The 19160-nt window shown below is 38.8% G+C and overlaps 1 protein-coding gene across 1 annotated transcript; it reads right to left on the reverse strand.

Moving 5' to 3' along the window:
• Window positions 1–13975: 13975 nt before the first annotated feature.
• Window positions 13976–18921, reverse strand: slc30a1a (solute carrier family 30 member 1a). The gene is given in 4 exon segments (XM_055054414.1): window positions 13976–14725; window positions 14869–15019; window positions 15022–15744; window positions 18089–18921. Coding segments are annotated over 3 exon segments (1431 nt in total). The 5' UTR covers window positions 18669–18921; the 3' UTR covers window positions 13976–14725; window positions 14869–14891.
• Window positions 18922–19160: the final 239 nt, after the last annotated feature.

A 19160-nucleotide genomic window follows, 5' to 3' on the forward strand; every position in this document is an offset into this window, starting at 1 on the left:
TCCTCCTCACTTCATCGCATGTTTATCACCTTAACTGTGTGAATTGGATTATCAACAAAACAGAAACTGCTGAATTGGAAGATTTCTGGTTTTCCTTTCATCCCTGGGAAACAGAAAACAGCATCTGAAATGAATTCATCATGGTGTGAAGTCCCAATTTTAGATTTAAGGATTAAGATACATTATTAAAATGATATGTAATTATTTCTTATTGAGTATGGGCTGTGTTAAACTATCTCTTGTTGAAAATGACATTAATTATGTAAACCATTCGATATGAACTGAGCTAAAGTATTTGATATTGATTAATAACATCTGTTGTTCTGTCACATAGAAAAAAGTTTGTTGTTGTTTTGCAATGTGTGTGTGGTTTGAGGAGTGGGGTGTGGGAACTCCTCAAACCATTTAAGCAAGAAGAACAATTTGTGGAAGCATCAGCTCTAATGGTTTGTATTGTTAATATTTGATTCTCTGTTTCGAAGACTATTTAACAAAAAGATTTTTTCTAAAAATGAAAATAAATAAGAAAGGAGCTTTGTTCTAACTCTGAACATTCTGAATGTAATCAGGAATCTTTAGTTTTGACCTTTGCATAGAGCTCTTCATTCTTTTTTTCACTGTTGAGCCAAAACAATCTCAAGCTGCAGCAATAAAGTTAAAGACATTATTGCACAAAAAGCCAAATTGTTGCCCATTCATTCCACTGATGAATGTATTTTATTCACTCATGGACTCATGTTGTCCATTCTGCATGGACAACATGAGTCTCTGAGGCTCATCTACTCTTAATGTGAAGACCTTTATGTCAATTACACTGGAGGTTATTTCTGCAGAGGATCAACAAGTTGACCAGAGACAAGCAATGAACATTTTTGTAAAAGAATTTTCAAAATATATGTACTTTTAAATCTTGCATGCACTTTTTCTGATGAAATGACTCGTATGTTATTGTATCAATGAGTCAGCCTGACTCAGACTGAAGAACATTACGCCTATAGATCGCCATGGAGTAAACAACTGCAGGAGCACATCTTGTGAGGTCACAGGATCATCACAGCCATCATTTTCAAATCAGATCATCAAGAGTTTAACATGGTGCCTCAGGGTGACTTTTGTTCTGAACACCAAACTAACTATATATTAACAATCTATATTCTAAAATGTGTTATATCTTTACATTTTTTATTTTTTTTACATCTGGCAGCAGTAAGGAGATTTATCAATTTATCACTGTAAACTAAAAAGATACATTTATTTTTTTATATTTCTTTTTTACATTTTTACAATTGTATTGGAATAAATATATTTGGTTTTATATATTCCATACTTATATTTTTTTCCTTTAAAAGAAAATATTTTTTTAAAAAGTTGAATTCTTCCAACTCCTTGATGTTGCACTACTCCAACGCACCACTAGGGGGAGGAGAACCACCGTCTCAGCTCCTGAAGAACCTCATGAAATCCTCAAAAAGCTCCTTTTTTAAAATAAAAAAAAACAATCTCTACCTGAAGTTACAACATGTGGCATGAGTTTAGCAGCTGTTGGGTGGATACAAAGAAGCAGCAGGAATAAAGGTCCTTGTTTTGGGAACGTCACATTTTTTAGATAAAATACAAAGACCTGATCAAACAAACAGCACTTCTGCACAAACATAACTGCACATGCTTGAACACATCCCCACTCCTAGAAGAATCAGAAACAGAGGTGTATCTCAGTCCCAGCAGCACATTAAAAGACAATAAACGCCTCTCCAGTGAAGGATCAGGCAGTGGAGCGTTGTGGCCGGCTGCAGACGCTGTGAATGTGTGCGTTGTTGAGCTCATATGGACACATTTTGAGCTTTGTGCACTCGACACTGAGAGGCACTAACAGTCACATGATTAGCACAGCAGAACACAATGTTACCGACTCATCTATTTCCTCTGTTAAGTAAATAATAACGTTCATTTAAAACGTTAAAGTTTCTCATTTAACTGGTGAAAAAGAAAATCTTGGTAGAGCTGATATGCCAATAGATTTCCCATCCTAGTCCAGCGTAAACATTCAAAAAGCCTGCAATGCCACAATAAGATGGCAGAGTAAGACATAAAACACATAAAAAGTTTAGAAAGTAAGAAAAAGCCTCAAACAATTTGTAATCTTACTGAAAGATGCTTTTCAGAACGCACGGATTTAATCAAGTTGCTGTTTTGCAAAGCTAAACATAACTTCCCTTTGTGTGTGCATGTAAGTGAAATTGTTAGAAATCACAGAAGGGACAATGCTGTTCACGTCTGGTCATGTGATGTCTAAGCTGGAAAACCAGCTTTCTGCCCACATTGGTAATTTTATCCAGCAAATGTTGCTTCTATTCTTCCTTTGCACGATAATTTCAGGTTTGGTTGTTGCACATTTGTATAAAGTTGGGATCTGGGCTGTACTGAGCAAACGGAGAACGACCTAAGTTAAATTTTTCAGCATCAGCTTTATTTATTTCTGTTCATTTTCTTTTAATTTAGCTTGACTATTAAATTTCACATTCTCAGTTCTTGCTGGTGAGGGCAGGATCAGATTTATCTTCTAGTCGATGCTGCAGAAGTGTATCGGCATGTATCTCTAATATTTCTGCCCACCTGCTCATGATTTGTTGAAAGTCTTTCTATCTGGTATTATTGTGAAAATATTTAACTTAATCATGTTTTCAGCCATAATTACATCTCCAATAAGGCAAGAACTTATTGTTTGTGTTTTTTTTTTAATGAAAACTAATTGAAATTAAAATAAAACTAAAATGTTTCTAGTGTTGGAAAAGGAACCAAAAGGTGAAAAAAACTCAAGCAGAAAGCAGAAAACAAAACTAAACCTTAGAATAATTCAAACAAGTGAAAATAAATGCTGGGGATTTTACCTCTGCAGTCATCACACAGTGTAATACTCTATGTGGATCAAAGCCTTAACACTTTGTTGCAAATCTTTACTATATAAGAAAAAGTTACAACAATGGCATCCCGGTCGCTGATGCAAACAAAAAATGAATAAATAAATAAAAATGCTGACACAATTAACCCCAAAAAATAAAAATAAAAATAAAAAATGAGAGTAAAATGTGGAGAAAAGACAGAAAAATTATTGAATTAAGTGAAAATAGAAAAAGAATTGATATCATGTCAAAATGCCCCCTTGAGTTTAGTCTCTTCAGTTTCCTTCTGATCAGACTAAGTTACGCAGTTTAAAAGTTATCAAGGGACAGACATGTTCCCTGTTTGAGTGGTGCTGAAATGAGCAGCCAGAAAAATCTCAAGCTGCTTTCTGGATCCATTTATAGGGAAGGAAGTCCAGGCCCAATCACATGAGCAGCGAGAGGGGAAAAACCTCCAAAACGCTGACACCTCGGATTTGTTTTGTTTAGTGTTTTTTCTCTCTGGCCTTTATCCAAAGTCCCATTTCGCTGTAAAGACTTTCTGTGGACTGAGGTCAGTGAATCAGCTCTCACTACTCAGCAGAGTGAACTTTAAGTGCATAAATACTGACACTCAGGTTTTGCTATAAAATGCTTTTGGAAAGATCTTCTTTCTTTCTATGGCATGTTTCCAACTCTGGGATCATGAGTTGCATTCAAAAGCTTTTTGCTTTCTTCTGCTAAATAACATGCTGACATATCGCAGCTATTCACAAACCTTTTGGTATCAACTAATGAAATAAATCTCTGGTTTGTACGGTTCTTTCAGCATTATTACGCAGGTAGTTTTATGAAAACAGCCAAAGCCAGTTTTCTGCTGCTGAATACACTAAACAATAAAAATATGAGCTGTAAAAACAACAAAAATGCTAAAAGAAAACCCTTTTAGCACAGACAGAATTACGGTGATTTGTCAAAAAAGATACTTTTGATAAACTATCCTCAGAGCAAACATGCCCTGAAGCTTTAAATCCTACAGGAATGCCATGAATGTCAGAGGGACAGCCCCAGGCCTGTTTCTCTGTCTGCTATGCTGACATACACCGTGGTCCAAATTATTATGCAAATTGGATTTAAGTGTCATAAAGATTACATTTTTTGTCGTGCTATTAAATTTCCAGATGGTTTTGTGTGTCAGGGCTCTTTGAATCACTATAATTAATTTCAGAGAGCTGGATTGATCAGTTTGTCTGGTGAGCTCAATTAAAGGAAATCTACTTACGAAGGATGTTCCACATTATCAAGCAGGCCACAGGTTTGAAGCAATATGGGAAAGAGAAAGGATCTCTGCTGACGAAAATCATCAGACAGTGCAGTGTCTTATGACAAGGTATGAAAACATTAAATATTTAACAAAAACTGAAGCGTTATTGTATTGTGAAGAGATTTGTGGCTGATTCAGAACAAAGATGGGTTTGTACAGATAAAGGTATAATGAGGAAGGTTTCTGTTAGACAAACTCATTGGATTAAGAGAGCAGCTGTTAAAATGCCCTTACAAAGCAGCAAACAGTTATTTGAAGCTGCTGATGCCTCTGGAACCTCAAGGTGGAGGATCCTCCTGAGGCTTGCAGTGCATGAACCGACTATTGGGCCCCTAACCAGCTCACAACAAGAAACGGCCGCAGTGGCCCCAGCTGCACATGAAGATTCATTTTCAAACACACTTGTTTGTTGATGACAAACAACTAATGACATTTCCTCTCTTACTGTAGAGGAAATGTCATTAGAAACACAAACCTTTGAACAGCTTCAGCAGCAGCTGGATATGAGCCGCGCTATAATCTTATTATATTACCGTAAATATAATAAGAGCACGTGTAAAACACGTTTCAATGATACTAAGTGTTTACAAAGCTGCAACTAAATTCTTAGATTATTTATTTTTACAACATGTACAAATATGTCAATATTTTAGAAGGAAAAATTTTATGTTGAGGAGGTGCATAACTTTAGTAGCTATTGATGTGCTTATATTTTAATAAATCTTAAGACCTCTATGCATTGACTCTCTTCACAGGAAATCAGATGTTTGTTCACTAATCAAAGGAAACAGATCACAAACACAGCAGATATGACGTAATCACTCACAAACTGCATTTATTAATCATTAATCACACATTTGGCGATGTTTTGTTTTTGTTTAGTTTTCTTTTTCTGTTTATAGAAGGAAAATGTTTATTGGGATTGTCCTGCTATTTCTTTCTCTGCATTTTCAGACAGGTTACAGATAAGCTCTTTGCTCAAGTTTAACATTTAGGTGGAGGTTTGAAAACATAACATTTCCTCCTAAAAGCTGTTAAGAAGACAGAACCAGAACAGTTCAGGGAGAACGCCAAGAGCAACAACAGAGGAGCTGCAGGAATCTCTGGCAAGTAAAAACAATCTCTTGTGTTCTTCCAGAGTGAAACCCTTGTTCTTCAGTAAAAGCAGCGATCTGCAGGATTACCATTCCCTATGTGGAACACCTTTGACAATTTGGATTAAATATAAATGGTAATTCTTTAAATGCCAATAAGCTTTGATCCAAATTCTGGATATTCCATAGATGATGAAGAACGGTGTTAATTTTTAGGATCAAAGTGAATCTAAGTGATTTCCAAGGAAACAATGGACGATTAGAAAATCTAAAGTTCCAAAAACAAGAATCCCCTGAGGAGAAATCAATAGATATCCTCTCAGTCTGATGCATTTAAACATTTAAATATTTCTGCTTTTATTTTTTAACTATGTCCCTTTTAGCCCTCCATATTTGCAAGTTAGATGTGTGTTGCAATTTGAATTTAAAGGTGTTTTATAAACCAGCTTCATAAAACTTTTTAATCATTATTATATAATAGTTTAGTAAAGTCACTTTAAATGAGCACAATGAAATAAACAGAATGTTTTGTTACTATCACCGGTGTTTACTCACATCCTCATGAAGCAGCGTTTGTGCGTCGGTCAGCAAGGGACGACCTGAGGTCATGTGACCACATGTTTTGTCTCCTTAGAGAAATCTGAGGCCTGATAGTTTTTGTCCTTTTAAGCTTAAACATTCCCAAATCAAGACTTAGGACATTCTTGATTTAAACATTCATTATTGATTGTTTATTTTTTTTATCCCAAATTAAGCAAAAATACTAATTCTATACCTTCTACTTATCAACTGAATGTTGATAAGTAACACTGAAGAAGTTATTTTCCTGAAAAGAAAATAACTTCTTCAGTGAGCATCATCACTAGCATTTCATGTCCTGCTTTCCATGAAATGCTTTTCAAAAGGAGGAGTTGTGGTTAGCTGTCCCTAAAACAGGTTTGAGCAGCCGCTCCTCTTCCGACACCATGACTCAGCAGTCTGCAGCAGCTCGTGTTTTTCTCTCTTTGTGTCTTCCTCAGCTACCACACACACACATCATTATGTAGACCTTTTTATTCATTTGTTTGTGGACATTAGTAGCATTTATTAGCCTCAATCTACTTAGAGATTAAATAGCTTTCCCCAAAAACTAATGGCTGACCTCCATCTTACACTATAGTGAAAGTCATTCTAATTATTCCATAATTCATCAGAAAATTACCAAAATATTCTCAGACCTGGTTATAGAGTTAAATAAATAAATATAATCGTATTTATCTGGTTAATGTTATAGAACAAGGAGACAGAAACCACTAGCTGTTGGATTTTATCTAGAGTCATATATTGAATATATTGAATCTCGATGTTTAAAGGTTGAAATTGTCTTATTTTCAACATTCTCTATCTGAGGACACTTTTCTGAAGTAGATTTGTTTTTAGTCCTGGTTAATTAAAGGTTAAATAGGGAAAGGAAGTGAAAAAAAAAAGCTGCTGCAGCCTGCATGCTGACAGCAGTCATGTCATTCATCCTCAGTAATTCTGGTTCCTGAATGCTGATTGCATAATGACGGCGACAATGTGAGGTTTGGAGCTGTTAACACCGAACTGGTGTGGAAATAATTATTGCTGGTTGAACCCACTCACCTCTGTGTTCAAAGTCTGAGAGGCTGGTGAGTGAGGCTCGGCTGTATGGTGAAACATTAACTCCGTGTCCCAAAGCCATGATCTGATTCACCCTTTTTTTTATTACAGGGCCTGGAGTTAAGAGGGGGAAACCCAGTTATTCCTTCCAACTTCCAACTCCAACCCGTTTGTAGACACTGATTAAATTAATTAATTGTGTAGCTCCTCTTTATAAGAATGAAATGAAAGTATTTGATTTTTAAAAATGCAGTCTTCCCTTTTCTTTCCATCCTCATATCTTCATTCCATCAGATCAACTGCAAAAGATGCAAAGCAGTCCAGTGTCCTCTTGTCAACCTGATAAAATGTCCCGACCATCTCAGATAAACTGGTTTTAACCTTTGAAATTATTTCCTGTCATTTTGCATCGCAGGAAACACACCTAAAATCTCAGATTCAAATATTTCAAAGGCTTCAAATGCTAATTCCAATTTATTTAATGCTTCTGCTTACTCAGCAATGTTCCTTTTATGGCAGCATATAATAAATGATGCTCCTGATTGCCTGTTTTTCTACAGTCTGAGTTATAAAGTTTGTATATCTACCTTTGAAAAAAATGTTTTACAACTTTGTAAATGCTCTCTGGCTGTTTATAAAAACTGCTAACAAAAATCATAAAGACAGAAATAAACTTTACTTCCTGCAATTGAAGAGGAAGACAGTAAAGTCTAAGCTTGAGAATCAATGCTTCACCAACTGTCAAGCATGGTGGAGGCAGCATGATGCTGGGGGAGGTTTGTCCCTCTGTCAGCAGAAATGGTCGTTTGCAGAAATCACTAACTCAAATGCTAGAAGGTCTGCAGGACATGTTGAGGTGTTCCTGCAGAACTATGAACCAAACACTCATCTGAATCAGATAAACACACTCAGGATGAGGAAATGCAAACTTCTATTTCATCTTAACTTTATCTTTCTTAATTCTTACGGCTTTGCTTTGTATTTCTCATCCTGGTTTACGTGGTGGGATTGTTTTTATCCAGGATAGAACTAATTTTTATATTGATGAGCCTAAAAAAATATTTTCTGTTATAAAAAGCTTCAACAAATTTTCTGTGCCCAAACTTAAAACCATGAGAATTGGAGAGAACGTAAAACTGAAACAAAAATGTTGAACTGCTAGAAAGAAAGTATAAACAGAATTTAGAAACTATTTCTCCCTCTGAAAGGAAAAATGGAATTACATCATTTCTTCACCTCAAGTTTGTTTCACCCTGTGCACTGAGAGATAAAATCTAATCTGAGTTATGGCAGCACTTAAAGAGCACTTTTGACTTCCACCTGGCAACACGAAGGGATCTACTGTGTGTCTTGCAGGCTGGTGTTGAACCACAGCCTCTGATAAGATAAACTCAGCTATCTGACATAATTGCCCCAGTTTATTGGTTTTTTATTGAACTATGATGGTCACAGTAACATTTGCAACGAGCTGCCAATTGTCTTACATAGATCACTCAACCTACTGTATTTCTATCTAAAAGGTATTGCTTTCATTTTTCATTTATATCCCAAAAGTGGATTTGGATGTCAGCTGTGAAACCCAGTTGAACGTTAAAGCGAAAGATTTCACGCTTTTGAGCTTGAATCAGTGCCAGTCAGAGCTGCAGTTGATCCGTTTTCTGCATTTTCAGAACAATAAACATAAACACTCCTACTGTACTGAAGAGTTTCAGCCTGCAGGTTTAATCTATGACTTTCTTTCACTTCAGCCCCATTAGAAGAACTTTGATCACAGTATGAGTGAATTATGATGCTGATCAGTGTGCGCGCTCCGATCTGATAAAGCATGAAGTGATTCCTTTTTGTTTACTTGGACCTCGGACGACAAGGAATGCGGGAAAAATCTGCATCAGACAATAAAGCTAAATTGCATTTGAAATTATTTTACATTTTCCATGTTGACAAAAATCTCAGAATCATATGATGAGAAGTTTCTCCAGAGCATGACGCTGCCATCACCGTGTTTCGCTGTGGGTGTGTTGTTTTGTTTTTTTATGACATGGAGTGATGTTTTTAACCAATTGAAAATATTGCACAAAAGTTTATGTTTGTTTTTGGAACTCTACACTTTGGTCCAGACTTTGGTGCAGCACTTTCTGAAAAATATTCACACATCTTTGTTCTAAATTGTTTCAGATTAATTTATTTCCTCAAACTTCTACACACAAATACGCCGTACAACAATATGGACAAAAAGTTTTTTTTAGATTATTCACCTTTCACAGCAATTACAGGCTTTTTGAATGTGATGCCACAAGATTAACACAACTACCTTTAATCAGCTTGACAAAAGATAAATATTTTCCAAATTAAATCTGCTTGGACGGTTAAACTTTGCTTTATTTTAATAATTCACTACTTGGCACTAGTTGGTGATGAGACACATTTTCTTTGTTGTCCATGACCTTCCTAAAATTTAAAACAAAAAAATGAAAGCATCCCTGATTGAGAGAAAATAAAAGGTTCCTTCATCCTCACTCACAACCTGTCATCATCACTTTACACACCGACTGACGCAGGAACAACCTCACCAGATGATGAGTTTTAAAGCAAAGTGAATGAGCCACAGCTCCCCGTTCTGCTTTTTGTTCACATGTCCTTGTTTCAGTTCAGGTTTTTGTTTCCCTCAAAGCAAACATGAAACTGATTACACAGCATTTTATCAAACCCCGACGTTCAAAGACAAAAAGAGCCCCCTTTTCCAATTAATGTCAACTGATACTAAAGCTGGAGATAATCCGGCACGCAAAAATCCCACAGTCTCTAAAACGTGTCATTGTGGACTCTTCCTGGAAACACCACTGATGAAAGCTCAGCCCAGTAAATTAAAGATAGAAAAGTTTTAATTGTGGTCAGTTCACTTCTTTACAACATAATTTCACAACAATTGAAATTTGTTATGTAATTTTTCTACCACACACATTTGGTATAGGTTTAATTTATTTTTGCACAATTGGATTTCCCAATCTAAGCCTTTAAATCTTTAACTATTTGTTACTTTAAACAGGATTTTTTTACAATGGTTGACATAAAATACTAATTATTATTGCCAATTTTTTTTGGTTCAAATGTTAGCTCAATTAGGAATCAGATACATGTTATTTGACCTGTTTTTCTAATGCTAAGTTGATACAACTGGATGTAAACACTATAATCTGTAAGATTAAACCATACAGCCAATCTGGTTTAGGGCCTGGACGTCACATCTTTCTTGTTTGTCCAGAAATAAGAGCAGGGCTTTCTGGCCCTCAGGCTCTGCTTTGTGCTCTTGAATCAGGTTAGCTGTTGATTATGTGTCAAAACAAAGCCGCAAATAAAATAAATGATAAAACTCAAGGTTTTCCCACAACATTTTGACTCATTGGGCTCTTAATGTTATATTTAATCCATGTGTATAACTGTGATACAACTACCAAAATATTTATTGTGAAAACCAGAGAAAGGTTCTAGTAGTTGCACCGCTTGCCACAGTCACCTGTCGTTATCTTGCTGTTTTAAATGTAGCTATCTTTATCTGAGAGTACTTCAACTGTTTATCGAGGCTTGGTGATTAAAATAACATATATTACCAGATTAACATGAGTGAATGAGATGAGTCTTAATGACTCAAATGTGTTAAAAGATGAGAAAAATGGCACAAAATCACCGGGGGATATTATTTACAAGCAAAATCAACTGTCTTCATAGTAAAATAATAAGCTCTAAATGAGATGAATCAATTAACTAAATAATCATAAAAGACTAAGGAGTCTCTTTGCAACTCCTCTTAAGAGTTGCTAAGAGAGGGAAGGCTCTTTTTTTGTGCTGCTTGTGACAATAACTTCTTAATATCCCTTCATATTATTACAGTTTTCTTAATACGAGTTTTTTTTTTTCCCTCATTGCATAAATGCATAAAAAATAAAAATACATACAGTATTACAATAAGTATATTTAAGTATTATAGGATGGAGAACTATTTTAACACCAACTGCAAAAAAGCAATTAAAGTAAAACCATCTATAAAGATTTTTACTATTTAATAAAATAATAATAAGTGGTGCAAGCAGTACAAAAAGTGACATCAGGTTGCTTTGGAGGGAAGGGGTTTTGCCCAGCTTACACAAGTTACTGTTCCCACAAATGCTGCGTTAGCAAAGGTGAATACATAACCAGTGACCCCTGAGGTGACCCTTGAACCCACTCACCGGAGACAGTGCAATCCCACACAGCACACACCACACACACACACACACACACACCACACACACACCACACCCACACACACACACACACACTTACCACACACAACCCACGCACACACAAACACACACAGATGAACACCAAACCGATCTGCTTTTATCTAGCATCCTTGCCGGTAAACATTTCAGGACTTCGCAAAAAGAGAAATGTAACAGAAACGAGTCAGAGAAAACATAAGTTTAATGAAAGCCAGTGTTTGTCCATTCCACACGAGAACAGCGAGTGAAAAGCCAGCGCCACGGCTGCACAGAAGAATGCTGGGTAGGTCTGTGCACTTGTTGCCCCCAGGAATGCCCTCGCCTCTTATATAAGCCCCCTTTCAGCAAGTGTCTACTCCCCTCAGCCCCCAACTTACAGCCAGCCAGCCTCAGCTGGCTGAGAATCCCAGGGAAAACTGCTTTGTCAGAGAGAAAAGAGAAGCTGTGAAAATGCTGCAATTATGGACTTATGTAATTGCAGAACAGCACTCCGCAACTTGCTTTGCTGCTGACCATTATTACTGCTTGGACTGTTTGGGGATTTGTTGCTAAGTGGAAGACATAAGCCACACATTTCCTATTGGACTTAGAAACTGTGTCCAGATTTAGCAGCAGTAAATACCAAACTTGCTCAGCTGTAAACAATTAGATGTACATTTTTGAAAAACTGAATATTAACCAAAAGTTACATTTACTTCAGCAATTCAAATCACAATGGCTTACAGAAGATGAAAACACAAGATTCAGGTCCTCAAAGAATTACACTATTACATAAAAACACAATCATGGAGAAAGTAAATTATACAAAGTTGAGTGGAAGGACAAAATTTGGTGCAAGCAACAGAGAACCAACCTTGACATGATTACAAACATTGACTGTATGTAGATGTTTTATGAAAACATATGGTGCCAGCGCTGCTTCATTGATATTTTAAAATAATTTCAAAGTCATCTGGCGACTTTATCCATGTATGTGGGTGTTGTTTGTGAACTGTTTATGCAGATATCAGCGGTCTGTCTTTTAAAAGTCTGTAGCTTTGCCGTTTTACTTCACTTTATGGTTGATTGATGAACATCATGTGTTTCCTTTGATATAATTCCTTTGTTTCAGCTTAATGTTTAAAACAAAGGTGTTCAAAATGGGGTTCGGGTTCCATTTGTGCCCCTGCCCTGATTTTTCCCGTCCTCCGAATCACAATTCAAGAAAAAATTAAGAGAAAACTTTAAAATGAAAATCTGCTTACAAAAATGTTACAGGTAACAAAGTTTTCTGCTATTATCATGGTAAACAGAAATACATATTCTAACATACACCCACATTTTCTTTTAGTGTGGGATTAAAAACTTGGCTGAATACAGCAAGTGTTTTCAAATGAAGACTGACCGAGGTTCTGCTTTTTCCCGCAAAACACGCTAAATATTTTTCTAGCCCAGAATAATAACTTTTATTTAAGAAATACACGTGAAAACCACTCGACGTTCCCCGACTGTTTCATTAAAGTAGTTCCTACTTAGTTTATTGTAGGAACTGCAACAATAAACTTGAAATTTCCAAAAATTTTGATTTTAAAAATTATATATTTTTTCACCTGCTAGTACTTTTGAGATGATAATTTTAGCCCATATAATAAATATTTGGACATCCTGGATTTAAGAAAAAATACACAGTTTTAGCTGTAAAATTGTTGAAAAGTAAGACAGACAGATGCGTTTTGTTTCTCAGCTGGACCAAACAGCTGTTTTATTTCACAATGACACATCGGACACTTACTGTGAATATATATAGATATATGTGCATATATATTAAAAACACATCAGCAGACATGTGCTTGAAATAAAAACACTTTCCTTTTCACATAGAGCTCAAGTCATAAAAGACACAGCAAAAGTGACAAAACGCTACAAATGAACAAAAATACATTTCCCAGCACGTTTTCCATATTGCATACACATTTAATAGGGAGTAGAAATCTGAAATGTACCAACTTCAGAAGATATCTGTGGTGACTGACAGGAAAAAGTCATACGAGTTTCAAGGCCACCATATGAACTTTAAATTCACCAAACGGCGAGCTTTATGATGAGTCACTTCCAACACAGTCGTGAGTTATATCGGCGGACTCCAGCAGGCGCTGGGGAGCAGCAGTGAGAGCTCAGAGTAGAGCTGGTAAAAGTCGAACATCAGATCTCGGTTTGGTCATGCAAACACGCTACTACAACACTACATTTTGGTCTCGTTTCTGGTGCAAACGCTTACAAATCAGACAAAGCTGACTTAGAAGTAAGTTTTCACCAAGATATAAGACATTTTCCTCCATGTTTGAAGTGACAAAAAAAAAATCTACTAGTGGAACAAGAACTTTTCAAAAAAATCAAAATTAAGGAATTACTGACTTAAAACGAGCTCCTATATTTTGCTGAAGATTTACTTGCGAGTTAGTTTTGTCTTATTTCAAGCGTAATGAGATATTTACACAAGACACTAAACCAAAAATACTTGGTAAAACTTTGAGTTTGCAGTGTGACAAGGTGCTGAAAACAGCACAAGAAAAGAGGAAAGATCAACCAGCACAAGAAGGTTTTCCAGTTCAGAGTGTGTCGTCGCTGGGCATACAGTGCTCGTTTCTTCACGGTGAGGCATGGGCCGGTTTCAGTTTCAACATTTTCAACAGAAAGTGATGGAGCCCCTCCCCCACTTGTTGTCAGCTGGCTGAAAGAAGCCTAATTTAAATCATAATTAACAAGATTTACTAATCAGACAGAAATGCTGTAATATTGCCACAATCATAGTGGAAATAATTGTTGTTTTTGTTTTAAATAAAGTTAAAAAGACTGAGCTTTGCCGTTTTATTGTGAGACTGTGAAACTGCAAAAGTTTTTGCTGTCTTACCGGCACATGCCTCTTCACAACAGACTCACTTCAAGCCAGTGAGGCTTAAAAATGTCCAAACCTACCACTGCAAGAAATCCTCAAACCGACTACAAAACATTGTCATAAACCACAGCAGAGTCTTTAAAAGGCGAGGTGAGAGGTGTCTGCGTCAAGGCCAGAGGAAAGTCCAACGACAAGATCTTTAGAAAAACATCAAATCTGAAAATAGATCACTAAAACATTTCTGTTTTTTGTTTTTTTTATTCAAATAAACTCCTGGACAAAAAAAAAATCCTTCTGTATCATTTAAACTAAATCTCATAAAACAGCATCTACAGAAAGATAAATCATTTCTAATAACTTAAATACTTAAATTATTATGAAATACAATACTATTCCACTTGCAGCCAAAAGGATAAGAAAATAGATTTGATCAAAGCCCACGCAAAACAACGAGGACTCATTTTACCAGAAGGTCCGTAGGCTCGTCTTCACAACTCGTCCGTTTGTCCCCTCGGTTCTGCAGCGAGAAGCTTTGGCACAGAAAAACCCCCCGACACCATTAGGATGAGGTTACACATCACGACGAGATGCTAAAAACGACGGACAGTCGCGCAGGCGTCGCTCCAGTCCTGGAGATGAGGTCCGTGAAAAAGACGACGAGCGTCAGAACCGTGCTGCCAGAGCAAGAGATGATAAAGCCAGAGGGATCAAATTCACCAAAATGTTGGAGAAGTGATCGGAAAAAAATAATTACTTTTTAATCGGGTCCGGAACGGGTCCAAGAGATTACAGCCTCCAGGAAGTGACGGTGGTTCACCTGCTTCGCCTGTGCATTTCGTTTCACAGCGACGACTCCACCTCTTTGCGGACGGCTGCCTTCGCATCAGTCTGAGACACCTGGATGACAGTGGTCTGCTCCGGGGTCTCAATAACGACGTCCACAGCTGAGGACGCTGTTGCTGCTGCTGCTTTGGGTCAACGCCACCCTTCTGTTTGTCTGCAGACTCGCAGCACAACTTGAGGGCGCACTGAGTCCGACAGGACAGCTCGCACAGGGAGTCCCGCGACTGGGAGCTGAAGGTGACGAACTCCGGCTGGATGGTGGTGGCGTGGATGCCCTCGTCGTGAAAGAAGTCCTTAATGCGTTTGGCCACCTCCATGTAGGACGTGGGGTCGCGGCACTTGATGTGTGCGGTGGCGATGATCCGGCTGCCAGCCAGCTGCCAGATGTGCAGGTCGTGGATAGCCAGCACGCCGTCCAGGCTCAGCAGCCGCTCGTTGAGCCGTCTGATGTTGACTTGCTTGGGCACGGTTTGGAGCAGGATGAGAGCCGACTCTTTGAGCAGCGGGTAGGTGGTGTAGAGCAGGATGCACACCATGATGATGCACAGCGTGGGGTCCAGGTACAGCACCCAGCAGGGGCCCGCTATCTCCGCTGTACCCGTCTGATTAACGGCCTGGAGGTCTCCATCGCGGTTTCTGACGCAGGGGTTCACGCAGTTCTTGTCGGTGCACGGCTTCCACACGAACGTGAAAATGAGGGAGTTGACCACTACAATGACGGAACCCAACGCGTCGCCCAGGACGTGCAGGAAGACGCCACGCATGTTGAGCTGCGCCGACGAGTCCTGGTCGTCGTCGAACTGGGCGTTGCCGTTCATCTGCACCTCCAGGTTGTCTTTACTGCTGACATCTGGAGATAAAAGATCCGGGAGGTGAGTTCATATCACTGCTGCATGACAGCCGAGCACTCAAATGGACTTTGACACAGATGTACAACATTTAAATAGACACACAGAACGAGAAACTGGCTGCTTATCCTAATAAAGGTCTGCAATATTAACGGTTGGAAAAAATGTCAATCATTTCCATCATTAAAGTTTGAAGAAAAGCCTCAGCACTCAGGGTTGGCTGCTTGTAGAAGTAGTCATTTTCAATCCAAAAGAAAATTCAAAATCTTCCTCTGATTTTTGTTAAACTAAAAAAAAAAACAGAGTCAAAGTGCATGCTGTATTTAACAAGTAGGAAACACCCTTCACCTTTATTAAAGTAAAGTTGTTTGAGCTACAGGTAAGCAGCAGAACGGCTGACCGATGCTAACGAGCAAAATGGAGTAACATTCTGCACAGTTTGAGAAAAAAAAAACATCATTATAGCTGTAATAATAGATATTTTATATGACAAAATTATGCATAAATGCCATTTTAAATTAAATTATAACATACCTTTTGTTGTACATTTCAATAATTTATACAGCAATACTAAAAAATATTGTGTATATTGTGTTTTATAACCTCATGTAGCCCAAGCCTTCGCAGAAAGTAACTTTGAAAGTTAACCAACTTTTAAAGCAAGATTAATAATTAAGACGTACAAGTGTTTTAACTTTTGCACATTTTTGCATTTTCTAATTCTAAACACTGGTGGGTTTTTGTGGAGCGTGGGGTCCAGATACAGCACCCAGCAGCCCATTATTAGTGGTGAAAACAGAGGACAAAAGCATACCAAACAACCTTGATGGATTAAGCGCAAGAATGAACTCCCAGCATGTTGTACCCTAAATACAACACTCCACACACAATTCACATTAAGCATATTTTAATTAGTACCTGCAGGCAGCGAGGAGCACAAACGGGAGGGAGCAGCACCTGAGGGACGGCGGCACTCCCCCTCCCTACATCCTTGGGCACCGTCTGGTCATTCATCAACAGCTAATGGTGTGTCTGGGGCTGTCGACTCCACAGCTACACTGATGTATGACCCAGTAACAGCAATCAGTGCACAGAGAAGGGGATACAGCGGCCATTTATTGAAACTGGCACGGCCGAACGGTATGGAGGGGAAAATGGTCTTCTGTACATGAGATTAACCCCTCAGTGAGCGAATAAATGAAGAAGCCTGAAGGACGTAGGGACCAACCGCAGATCTGCCGTTTTACTCCCAACATCATCCACTTACAGAAGTGAAGAGCCTTTTGTGCCAGTTTGTAGTAACAACACCGCTACACGACTCTCAGCATCACATAAAAGAACTCACTTTATGGGAAGCTGTGCCAACATGACTTTGCTCAATTTGCTCAATTTTGCTCAATTTAATCCATTTCAAAGATATCTCCTGAATGAGTCATGTCGTTTATTTCAGGCTTTGTAACAGTTGAAGAGCGTGAAATCTGTGGCTTTACTTGCTTATATCAGTGATTGTGGCCACAGCCATGACTCAATAAATGTGAGACAACAGGCAAACATGCATCAGCACAATGGCTGTCAAGGAAACAGTAGATTAGTCACTGCTGCAATTGTCAAGACAAAGCAAGGATGTGATTTTAAGTAACCTGGGGTGCTAGAAGTTGATTTTAAGCTCAATAGAGTCACAATATACCTTATAACCAATCATGAAAGATTTCTGCATCAATGCCACCTGGGCGTACACCATCCCATAGTGTATACACATTTTTGCTTCTCCGTTTTTCTAGGTTTGAATGCCCTAATGTTCAGGAATAATCTTCCCAATACAAAACCAGCAGATTCAAAAGAAAGTTGAAGTGAATATTTTAACTTTTCAAAGAATAATATCAAACTTAGGATGAAAACTGATAAGTTTGTTGTTTTATCTGCCAGTTTATATCTCTGTGGTTACTAAAGATAACCTCTTTGTAAGTTTTAGGCTCTTGGTCAATTTGTACCCACAATTCAAAGAAATTCATTGTGTACTCAACCATCTAATGGTTACTGTTCTTGCAGGCTGAGTATTTGTGATGAATTGTGGAAATAAATCGTTACAGAAATGCTCAAATCTCATCAAAATGGGCACAGAATGTTCCCAAAGCTAGTAGTTATTGACCAGAGGTCTGTATGTGAGGCGAAACATCTTTTTAATATAAACAGTTGGAAAACTAAAAAAACAGAAGGGGTTGAATCTCCAGATCAGGAAAGCTGTGATTTCTAATTTTTAAAAAGTTTGACCAGTTGACTTCTAATGTGTGGTGCTGCAAGATTCATCACATTTCAAGAGGTTTGACCCAAACTTTATATACCCACCGGTTTTTGACCTGCCATCACCCGGACTGCTGTGACTCGCCACCAGGTTGTTGGTCTCCTCCGCCGCTGACCCATCCCCACTGTTCTGGAGCTTTTTGGGTTTCCCCGTTTTCCCCTTTTTCCCCTTGTCCCCATGAGAGTGTCCTCCCCCGTGGGAGTGTCCTCCCCCGGCGTGTCCGTGGAACAGCAAGAGCCCCAGCACGTTGACAAGGAGCCCCGCGGCGCCGACCCAGACCACCACCATAGGAGTATCAATCTCTTGGGGTTCGGTGAAGCGCTCGATGGCTTCCAGGACGATGGTGAAGCACAGCGCCGTGAGAAAGATAGCGTTGACCAGAGCCCCCATCACCTCCGCTCGGATCCATCCGAATGTGTTTTTCTTGGTCGAGTGGGTTCTTTCGGCAAACCGCACCGCGACCAGAGCCACGACCAGCGCCAGAACGTCCGACAGCATGTGGAAGGAGTCCGAGAGCATCGAGAGGGACGAGGTGATGCGGCTGACCACCACCTCGACGACGAAGAAGCCGAAAGTCAGTGCGAGCATACATAGCAACCGGACACGGTTGGGTCCGCAGGCCATTTTCGCTTCCTGGTGAGCCTCGTCGATTCAAGTTCACAGAGAGATAAGGCTTCACGGTGTCCTCCGGGTGCAGCTACATCCAAAGAGCGGAAATCATGGGAGTTACAGGCTTCTAGGAACCGTGTGAAAACCCGGAGGACGTCACCAGCATATCCCTGACTCCTCTGCCGACGAGCTCTGCTTTGCAGACGGTTGAAACTTTGCACCCGAGTCGGTAAACTTTCCACACGAACCACGGCACCGCGAGGACCCGCCTATAAGGGCTCCTATTGGACGATTGGTCAAAAGAAGGAACACGATTGGTCAGGTTTTGAAACTGAGTTTAGTAGGAAGTACAAATAAGTCGAACAACGGAGGTTGCTAGGAACGCTTCATCTTTCCTGTAATCTCGCGATGCCAGTCTTGAATAATTTCCGAAATGAGTAGTATCGATACGTCACGAGGGCTTTCTACTCAGCGAAGATGAAACGTTACACACATTTTAAAAACAAA

The sequence above is a fragment of the Poeciliopsis prolifica genome, unplaced genomic scaffold, assembly GCF_027474105.1.
Source record: "Poeciliopsis prolifica strain line A6 unplaced genomic scaffold, Auburn_PproV2 SCAFFOLD039, whole genome shotgun sequence".
Lineage (NCBI taxonomy): Eukaryota > Metazoa > Chordata > Actinopteri > Cyprinodontiformes > Poeciliidae > Poeciliopsis > Poeciliopsis prolifica.